Source organism: Bos mutus, chromosome 20 (assembly GCF_027580195.1).
Source record: "Bos mutus isolate GX-2022 chromosome 20, NWIPB_WYAK_1.1, whole genome shotgun sequence".
Taxonomy (NCBI): Eukaryota; Metazoa; Chordata; class Mammalia; order Artiodactyla; family Bovidae; genus Bos; species Bos mutus.
The window spans coordinates 56,355,921-56,366,719 of NC_091636.1; the positions used below are offsets into that span (position 1 = coordinate 56,355,921).

Here is a 10,799-nt window from a genome sequence, read left to right on the forward strand (position 1 = left end):
CATCCCCAGCCATCCCCACCCACCTCACCTGGTCCATGGAAAAGTTGTCCTCCACAAATTTGGTCTCTGGTGCAAAAACGATTGGGGAACGCTGTAAGAAGCAGACGCTAAACAGGTGTCTTACCTGTCAAATGTGGAACTTGTTTGGCATAGACCAGCTTCTCAGCAAGCATTTTGCACAGTAAAATAGTTCAGTTATGTGTTTAAATAGTTTAAACAACTAAAAATAATTTAGTTTAGCCTGCCTCAGTTTGGCTGATTGGAGTGTCCAGGGCACATGGTGGGCACTGCCTACTGAAATAGCTCTAGTCCCCAGTCCTGCCTCTTGTCCACTGCCCAGCGGGTACCTTCTCCAAACCCCACATGGTGGGCACTGCCCAGAGGGTACCATCTCTGAACCCCTCCTGTGACTCGTGCTTGTTTTGCTCCTCGTAGTGCTCAAAGACAAGGGCTACACGACGCTTCAGGACGAAGCCATCAAGATATTCAACTCCCTCCAGCAGCTGGAGTCCATGTCCGACCCTATTCCCATCATCCAGGGCATCCTCCAGACGGGGCACGACCTCCGGCCTCTGCGAGACGAGCTGTACTGCCAGCTCATCAAGCAGACCAACAAGGTGCCCCACCCGGGCAGCGTGGGCAACCTCTGCAGCTGGCAGATCCTCACCTGCCTGAGCTGCACCTTCCTGCCCAGCCGCGGGATCCTCAAGTACCTCAAGTTCCACCTGAGAAGGTACGAGGTGGCCTGGGCGGCTCTGCTCACGTTGGGGGGCGCAGTGGCCCGTGGCTCCGAAAACTCAGACCCAGAACAGAAGACGCCTGGTGTGGGTCAGCCTCCTAGGTCACTGGAGCAGCTCACCAGGGGCAAACGACCTTTGTGTCTCTAAACCACACGGGGCTGGTCCAGGGACCAGGTCACTTTGAGGTCCTGATGTGTAGGATGCTGGATAAATTGAATGCCACCACTCTATATGAGGGCTTTCCTGGTGGCTCAGCAGTAAAGTATCCATCTGCAGTGCAGGAGATGGGTTCGATCCCTGGGTTGGGAAGATCCCCTGGAGGAGGGCATGGCAACCCACTCCAGTATTTTTGCCTGGAGAATCCCCATGGACAAAGGAGCCTGGCGGGCTGTAGTCCATGGGGTTGCAGAGAGTTGGACATGAATGAAGCAACTTAGCACATGCAAACTCTATAAAAACAGGAAAAAAAAAAAACCAAAAACCGTTAGATATTTGTTTCAGATCAAGCAGGTGGAAACTGATTCAGATGCAGATTAACTGTGAAAAAGGGATTTTCACAGGACAGTATGAGGCACGTGGCTTTTTCAATCATAATAGCTCTGCAGAGGTCAGCTGGTAGCAAAAGTTGTTCCCAGTCATACTTGGGCTCTTTGGTCTCTGGATTTTCTGTCTTTCTTCCTTCCTTCCTGTCTCTCCCTTTCTGCTGCTTTCGTCTTAAACAGCACAGGGTGAACTACAGAAGTGGCTGGCACTGGCTCCGCTCCCCACTGGGACCCCACTGGCCACCTTGGTCTGCGGCACCTTGAAGCTGCCCAGCTCTCCGTAGCCAGCCATGCTCAGTCTGGCAACTAACGGTCGGTGTTTGTCTCCTAGGATACGGGAACAGTTTCCAGGAACTGAGATGGAAAAATATGCCCTCTTCATTTACGAATCTCTTAAGAAAACCAAATGCAGAGAGTTTGTGCCTTCGCGAGATGAAATAGAAGCTCTGATCCATCGGCAAGAGATGACATCCACGGTGTACTGCCACGGTGGGGGCTCCTGCAAGATCACCATCAACTCCCACACCACGGCCGGGGAGGTAAGCGGGAGGCCCACGGGCCCACGCGCTTCCTCAGACAGGAAAATCGTGCGCAGTTCGGCTGGCGTACTGCCGCTGCTCAGTAAACGAGGACGTGCCCGTAGTCCTGCTAATCTGAGAAGCAGTGGAGTGTCTAGTAGGCATTGTGGACCTGACTCAGCCACCATGATGAGGGTGTATCTGATCGTTTCTGCAGTAAAGTATTTCTGTTTGCCACACAAATAATCTGGAACATGGGGTCTTCCCCGGTGGCTCACTGGTAAAGAATCTACCTGCCAATGCAGGAGCCACAGTAGACATGGGTTTAATCCCTAGGTGGGAAAAATCCCGTGGAGGAGACCAAGGCAACACTCCAGTATTCTTCCCTGGAGAATCCCATGGACAGAGGAGCCTGACGGGTTACAGTCCATGGGGTCACAGAGAGACAGACGTGACTCAGTGACTAAACAACAGCAATCTAGAGCACTAGGAGAAGGGAGCACAGTTTCTTTCTTTTTTCAATGTAAACTTAGTATTAATATTATAAAACCAATGGGCTAAAAGGAATAGTACAATAAAACCCAGGAAAGCTGGTGTAGCAGAAATATCAACGGAAATCACTATTAGACAAAGGGGCTTTATTTTTGTTGTTGTTTACAATTGTATTTATCTGTTTATTTTGGCTGAGCTGGGTCTTTGTTGCGGTGTGCAGGCTTCTCATGTCTAGGCACACAGGCTTAGTTGCCCTGTGGCCTGTGGATCTTAGTTCCCCAACAAGGGATCAAACCCACGTCACCTGCATTGGAAGGTGGATTCCTAACTACTAGACCACCAGGCAAGTCCCCAAAAGGACTTTAGTTTCATGCACTTGGCTAGTTTGCAAGAAACTGGCCCAGCATCTGCCCCTACCAGGAGGTAGAATAGCCTGTGTTCTTTTTGGCAAGGAAGACAGAGAACTGATTTCAAGAGAACCAGGGGGTACGGCACCTTTGAAATTCCACACACGATGGTGTGGGAAAGCTGCTTGGACCCTCGCGTGTGCCGGCAGCGCCCTCTGGCTTCTGATAAAGGCATGTTCTAGAACCACAGCTGAGGCCCCCGTGTGTTCCAGGTGGTGGAGAAGCTGATCCGAGGCCTGGCCATGGAGGACAGCAGAAACATGTTCGCACTCTTTGAGTACAATGGACACGTCGATAAAGCCATCGAGAGCAGGACCATCGTAGCAGATGTGTTAGCAAAGTTTGAAAAGTAAGTTCCTTCTCCCCGAAGTGCCAGCAGATTAGAGGAAAGAAGAGAAAGGGTTTGAACTTCTATTCCATTTTCAGCTTCAGCGCGTGTTCGAATCAGTCTCATTTTACCTGTGTTGAAGCATTTTTAATTTCTCGTCTCTCTCTGCTGCCTGTTTCCCTATAGAGCCACTGTCTCAAATAGGATTCACTCATCCTTGTTCCTCTGCCCCATTCTTTCTCTCAGTCCCCTGTTGTTCCCATTATCTCTGAATTTTCTGATTTTCTCAGATCTTCACTTGTCATTAGCTTTGAAGCTGGACGAGTAGACAGAAGCCAGCTTATAAACTCTTCAAACCCCACTTAGTATCTCTTGGACCTACAATATTCACAGCCCCCAAGTAACACAGAAGATATTCCTACTTTAGAAAGATGCTAGTGCCAATAACAAGACTTTGGCCAGGCTGGGCCCTCGCCCTCCCCGACTGCATAAGGGGCAGAAGCAGCTTTAACTTAGAAATGTGGCAGGAGACCACGAGGTTTACAGCAGCCCCAAACTTCAAGTCTCTGAGAAGTGACATCCTCTCTTCTGGGTGGGCCTGGTCTAAGTGCTTTGTTGGAAATAAGCCAAAATGGGGAAAAAAAAAACAAAACAGACATTTCTACTTTATGTAAACACAGCTTCCCTGCTATTCACGTCAGTTTTTGTTCAGGTTGGGTTTGTTTTTTTTTTTTTTGCTGCGCTGTGCGCTTGCAGGATCTTAGTAGACCAGGGATCAAACCTGGGCAGTGGAAGGGCAGAGTCCTAATCGCTGGACTGTCAGGGGAATTCCTCAGGTCAGTTGTTATAAATATTTGAGAGCTGGCAAAGGGAATGAAGGAATAGGCTTTGTTTCTTTTCTTCCTCTGAATGCATCAGAATGCTTAGCTGGAACTAACCAGAGTGGGCACTCAGAAAATACTCGTTAGCTCAGTTTAACTGAAGGCTGCCTGTTTGTTGTCTTTAAAACTAGGATGAAAGCATATTTTTCGCCTCTGGATAAGTTAGCAGGGTGCACCCTGGCTCTGTTTTCTCTCCCACCATCCCACCTCCACACTCTGCTCTGAGCCCAGACAGGGTGTCTGAATCCTGATGTAGAATACATCCCATGCGCTGATGGCCCTGTGGGTCACTCTTGGCCTGTATCCGGTTTTACTCCTTGCGTGTCTCTCCGCTTGTCTGTAGGCTGGCCGCCACTTCAGAGGTGGGCGAGCAGCCCTGGAAATTCTACTTCAAACTTTACTGCTTCCTGGACACAGACAACGTGCCAAAAGACAGCGTGGAATTCGCCTTTATGTTTGAACAGGTAAATGGAGTTCTTAGGTTCCTTTGCAGACACGCAGGGGTGAACCCATTCATACCCTTCTCAGGTTAACTGCTAGTCCTTAGACCCCAGGCACGGCCGTAGAATTCTCAGCGTCACCAGTGAGGGATGCTCTTTTATTCACTGGTAGAAGGAAACTTGGGTACGTTTCGTATGAATGCCTGTACCAGGAACTGTCCGAGTTGGGGATAGGGAGGAGTGAGAGGGAGAGGAAATAATAAATACATGTTTTCAGTGGTACCCATTGCCAGGGAGAAATTTAAAGCCACAAAGGGGTGTTAGGGTACCATTTTATGGAAGATGGCATTTGAGAGAAATCCTGATGGTTTGAGGGAGCAAGCCAGGGGGGTGTCGTGTCACACGGCAGTGTCTCGCCCCATGAAGCCATCGACTACTTCTTCACAGGCCCACGAAGCCGTCATCCATGGCCACTACCCGGCCCCCGAGGAGAACCTGCAGGTGCTGGCTGCCCTGCGGCTCCAGTATCTGCAGGGGGATTACGCACCGCACGCCCCGGTACCGCCCCTCGAGGAGGTCTACTCGCTGCAGAGGCTCAAGGCCCGCATCAGCCAATCCACCAAGAGCTTCACGCCGGGGGAGCGGCTGGAGAAGAGGCGCACGAGCTTCCTGGAGGGGACCCTGCGGCGGAGCTTCCGGACGGGCTCCGCGATACGGCAGAAGGCAGACGAGGAGCAGATGGTGGACATGTGGGTCAAGGAGGAGGTGTGCTCCGCGCGGGCCGGCATCCTGGACAAGTGGAAGCAGCTCCAGGGCGTGAGCCAGGAGCAGGCCATGGCCAAGTACATGGCCTCGATCAAGGAGTGGCCCGGGTACGGGTCGACGCTCTTCGACGTGGAGGTGAGAGCGGGCTGCTGCTTCCTGGACCAGGTTGCACACCTGTCAGTGTGACCGGTCAAGGTCAAGGGGAAGGAGGACTGGGTGGAACACGTGGCTCTCTTGCCCTCTGAGGTTGCGTGCATGCTAAGTCGTTCGGTCATATCAGACTCCTTGCGACCCTGTGGACTGTAGCCCACTGGGCTCCTCTGTCCATGGATTCTCCAGGGGTGAATACTGGAATGAGTTTCCATGCCCTCCTCCAGGGCTTCTTCCCCACCCAGGGATCAAACCCGTGTCTCTTATGTCTCCTGCTTTGGCAAGTGGGTTCTTTACCACTAGCGCAACCTGGGAAGCCCTGCCCTTGTAGGTTAGAGCTCCCCAGTTTTACCCTTCACACCCTCCTGTACCCACCCAAAGTATTCTTCCTCCTTTTCAGTAATTACTTGTAATGTTAGAAGCAAGTGGAAAATTAAGATATTATTTATTCTTAAGTAACTGACTCTCATTCAAGCCGTACACCCAATGAAAAAGTGCTGGTAAAAATCTGCATTAAAGTTTTTAAAAATATCTTAGCAGTATGTCCATAAAATTAGAAAATTTGGATACACTTGGATTTTAATTTTTTTTCCCATGACTATTTGTAGGGAAAAATTTCTTTTACACAATTGGAATTTGGCTAAGTTTGCATCAACCCAGTACTGATTCATATCCTTTTTCTTTTTTTAAGTAGACCATTTATTGGAAGAGAATTTTATTAATGATCAAGATCAAGCCTTGACAACTGCAGCCTGAGGGCCAAATGCTGCCTGCCTTCTTTTTTTTGTAAATAAAGTTTTACTGGAATACAGCAGTGCTTTCTTTTATGTATTTTTCTCTGGCTGCTTTCAGGCTGAAATGACAGAGTTGAATAGCTGTGATCAATACCACAAAACCTAAAATGTTTGCCGTCTGTTCCTTAACAGATAAGTTTGCCAACTCTTGGTCTAGATGAGCATCTATTTTTCTTGTGATCAGAGTCATTCAGCATGTTATTTGTTGACTTTTAAAGAAGGCTTTATAAAACCCTAAATATTGATCTCTATTCCATGAGTTTTCACTGGATGCCATCTTTGGGTGGATGGGTTGATTGGTTGAGTCGGTTACATTTGTTTTTAAGTCAGGTGCTTTGTACAAGTACCTCGTCTCCTGTGTCACCGATGCGTATCACTCTTGCGTCCCATTGACTGGTGTTGTCATCCCTATATCCCAGCTCCTCTCTCTCTCCACTTATGTGTGCAAAAAAGTCTGTTGGTAAACGAATGAGATCAACCACCATACACACAAAAGGCCATTGCTGCTACTTGTCACAAGATGTATTTTGCAGGAGGAGCTGAAACTGCACAGCACATATTTGGAGAATTTCCCTCTATGATCCTAGATTTTGTATTTGAAGAACACCCATCCAAAACAGGATTGAGGCGGAACTAGAGATAGACAGGAATCCCCAGGTGGCATTAGTGGTAAAGAACCCCCTGCCAGTGCAGGAGATGTAAGAGATGCCAGTTCCATCCCTGGGTAGGGAAGATCCCCTGGAGGAGGGCATGGCAACCCACTCTAGTATTCTTGGCTGGACAATCCCATGGACAGAGAAACCTGTTGGGCTACAGTGTGTAGGGCGCAAAGCGTCAGACACAGCTGAAGTCACTTAGCATGCAGCAATAGGCTGCTTGATTTGATGGGAAATTACTGTCGAGTTTCTCGCCTGTGGCCACCTTCACGTAGCTAATTCACATGGCCAAGACAGTGGTGATGTTGAGAGGTGGAGAGTCCAAGCAAGATGCTGAATTTACCAGTTGGTGTTCTCCAAATGCATGGGGTTGATGAGTTGGTCAGAAATCAATCAAGGCAGTCAGAGAGCTACCATTTCTCACGTCTTGTATTTCAGTTGCCCTCTGCATAAAGACACATTGAATGTGTTCAGTACACCATGCAGAGGGCTGGGCTCAGAGCCCATCTTGTGGTTTCTGTGTCCTGTTTCTGACTTTGCTGATCTGATCTTGCCCCAACTCTTGCCCGCCCCCCAGTGCAAGGAAGGTGGCTTTCCCCAGGACCTCTGGCTGGGCGTCAGCGCCGATGCGGTCTCTGTCTACAAGCGTGGGGAGGGGAGGCCATTGGAAGTCTTCCAGTACGAACACATCCTCTCCTTCGGTGCCCCCCTGGCCAACACCTACAAGATCGTCGTCGATGAGAGGGAGCTGCTCTTTGAAACAAGTGAGGTAAGAGGCAAACCTTTCGTCCGTGGCCTTGATGAATTAGCAAGACAACATCCCAGTTCCTGATGCCTTTGACCAAATAGCTTTATTTGCATATTTCGCTCTAAGACATAGGAAAATACAGTATGGTGGTCCCTCCCCTGCTGCAGGTTTCTCACAGGCCAAAATCTGACAGTCCCACGTTTCTTCTGTATACCTTTGCAATGGAGAAATTTGGTTTTCAGCTGTCAGGGGATTTTACCCTTGCAGGAAAAGAAGAGAAAGGGAAGTGACATAGAAATGAAGAGATTTGGTTTCCAGCTGTCAGGGGGGTCTTACCCTTGAAGGAGGAGAAAGGGAAGTGACACAGAGGTCCAAAAAATTATATATAATTTGGCAATAAAGCCTTGCGAAAATTATTAGACGAGGTGGCAGTGGGTCACAGCCATGGGACTGGGGCCAGGCAGCGCCCACGGAGCAGGAGGGTGAGTGGCAGCCCAGCCTGGGAAGAGCTAATTCTCACAATAAAAATCACAAAACCCCTGTATATATGCCATCCTACTCCAAAGCATAAAATGTAGTAGTAATCATGATGAGAATGCAGGAAGCCTGTTGAGGTCTCCACACAGGGAGCTGCCAGCAAGCAAAGGTGAGAAATGGGCGTGAATCCCAAGTGAGGGTGAGGTGCTGGGAGGTGATCACTGGACCACAGATGTGGTGCAGGAGGTGTGCGGTGGGGTGGAAGGAGGGTCCCTGGTGCCCGGCTGCTGGGTTTGGTCAACTCCAGTAGAGAGCAGAGAACCGCTGTGAGATCTTTGTGCATGGTGTGTCAGGACAGTGCTTTTACAGGGATGTCCAGTGGGATTAGAAGGAAGAGAGATCAGGAAGACGGAAGCCAGTTAGGATGTCTCTGCAGGGACCCAGGCCAGCCGTCGGGAGGAATGGGCCGGAAAGGGGCAGCAGTGAACACACCATGAAAGAGCCCCTGCACGTGCAGAGTCTGCAGGGAGCAGAACCTGCGTGGGTGGCTCTTGGTGGGGTGGGAGGTGGTGGTCCCCATTTCCGCCCGCCGCCCCCCGGCCCTCAGTTCTGTTTCTCCAGCTGTATCACGAGATGCTGACTGGCAGGATGGGATCCAATCTTTAAAAGCTGTGATGTGGGCTCTGTTGTGTTGCCCTTATTTTCAATGGGGACAGTCATCCCAGCCCTGATCATACCAAGACCCTTAATGTGATTAGGTGGGGGGCTTTATTTTACCTGCAAAATGCGACAGTTTTACATCAGGCAACCACCAGGTGGCGCAGTGGAAGGACGAGGCCACGAGTTCGTTCTCCCCACCAGGAGCCAAAGGGCAAAAGCAGTTGAACTTTTGGCTGAATCCGTGGATTCACACGGGGCAGGTTGCTGGCTTTTGCAGGCGGGACGGACCCCCGCTTGCCCACGCTGGGCGGAGGATGTCTGATTGTTAGCCTGGGCGCCCTGGCCTTGCGGACACTTGGTGACCGTGGTCCTACTCTGCTCCCCCGGCAGGTGGTGGACGTGGCCAAGCTCATGAAAGCCTACATCAGCATGATCGTGAAGAAGCGCTACAGCACCTCTCGCTCCGTGAGCAGCCAGGGCAGCTCCAGGTGAAGGCAGCCTGAGTCCACGCGAACTCAAAATCTGCACGCGCCACCCTGCTCCTTGGCCCCCGCCGGCTCCCGCGTCTGCAGTCTGAATTGCGGCCGCCCCAGACTTTCCAGAAGCCCCTCGTTGGAGGGAGGTGTCTTGGGGGACCTTTCGCCCTGTCCATTCCAGCGATCGGTGTATTCAGCTGTACCACCTTAACCCAGTGTCCAAAGCTTTACTTCTCTAGGTGACACATGCCTTAAAAAGAGAGGAAACGAAACCCACGCTGCCACCAAAGCAGCCGGAAGTGCCTTAACTCCGTGGAGCCGACATGAACCCCCCGTAACTGTGCTACTGAAGGGAGATAGATGCTCGCCCCTGCTTTACGGGAAGGCTTGCTGAGCTTGGGGTGGGGGAGGGGCGTCGATCCATCAATTCTGCACTAACCTCCCACTGGCCTTATTTCCCCTGGGAGGGAAGGTGAGGGAGTTGGGGAGAGGGACGGAGAGAGAGCGTAAGAGGATGGTCTGTTTTAGGTGGAGAGCTGCTGGCAGCCTTCCTCACAGACGCCTATTAACTTCTTCTCTGTTTCATCTTTAACGTGCATGCGCTTGCCTGTGCACGCATGTGTTCATAAACACATCACTTTCATCATTGTTCCGCGAGCCTTGAAAGCGAAGGGAAAGAGGATGTGCAATGAATGGTGTAGCATCTGTATATTTTAATCGTTCAGAGTCAAGAGTCCTCAACTGTTACTTTGCAAGGTGGTTTTACTAACAACCCGGAATCCTGGATTTTTCCTGTCTTTGCTGTAGTTCAAAAGCCACATTTTTGACTCCAGTTTGTATTACATGTAGCAAAGTCTGCAGTCTGTGTCTGCTGTATTATAAACAGATGTGCAGCCTGCAAATAACTGTATTTATAAACCACTCTTAAACAGCTGGCTCCAAGGCTGCTTTTAGAACTGTATGAAGTCACTTTGGAGTCTTCAGTTTCTAAGAGATTTAAGTTAAAAAATGTTTCCTGGAAGGTTAGCTTGAATCACTCTGTGGATAGATTGTGACTTAACCCTGTTTGAATATGAGGGAAAGCTGTCACCTTCCTTGAAAGCAACTTGAGCAAATCTTTAAAGGACCCTGACATTCAATGCTGAGGCTTTAATAAAATACACACCTATTTTATCCCAAGTTTATAATGGTGGCCTGAACAAGGCCCCTGTAAATAAATCAGCATTTATGACCAGACAAAAGATAATCTGGTCTTGGACTTCTATTTTTATACAGAAAACTTGTAAAGACTTAGGCCAACTAAGTCTACCCACCAAGAGAAGAAACTTGCCTTATCCCTATGGATAGCCATGCGGAATCATTGTTTCTTGGCTCAAGAAAGTCTGACAATAAAAGATACTAGCTAATGTTCAGTGTCTTTTCTTTATGGGGTGGCTCTCAATACCACATGGGCTTTGTGTTTTTGTTGGGTTTTCATTTTAATGCTTAAGGCTTCAAAGGGCCAAAGCTGTGTGTTTCATGCACTTGATCATCAGGACTATATGTCAACCACGTCGTCATTTCAGCAGCTTTTTAGACACAGAGCATGACCCCCAGAAAGCGGAGAAGGTAAACACCAGGTTCAGTGAAATCGCAGAAATCTGAGGACTTGAATTGTGGATGTTGGACTGTCTCCTGTAGCCGAGCCCCAAGACGCCTGATGGCAGTGCCTCTGTCCCGCCACCT

The 10,799-nt window shown here is 49.6% G+C and overlaps 1 protein-coding gene across 1 annotated transcript in view; it reads left to right on the plus strand.

Moving 5' to 3' along the window:
* MYO10 (myosin X) overlaps window positions 1-10,474 on the plus strand; it is a 260,360-nt gene extending 249,886 nt beyond the window's left edge. Inside the window, exons 35-41 of the mRNA XM_070357696.1 lie at window positions 436-733; window positions 1,614-1,821; window positions 2,912-3,048; window positions 4,252-4,372; window positions 4,796-5,248; window positions 7,291-7,482; window positions 8,989-10,474. Coding sequence (XP_070213797.1) covers window positions 436-733; window positions 1,614-1,821; window positions 2,912-3,048; window positions 4,252-4,372; window positions 4,796-5,248; window positions 7,291-7,482; window positions 8,989-9,090 — 1,511 coding nt within the window. The 3' untranslated portion in view covers window positions 9,091-10,474. The remainder of the gene's footprint in view (window positions 1-435; window positions 734-1,613; window positions 1,822-2,911; window positions 3,049-4,251; window positions 4,373-4,795; window positions 5,249-7,290; window positions 7,483-8,988) is intronic.
* The last annotated feature ends 325 nt before the right edge of the window (window positions 10,475-10,799 follow it).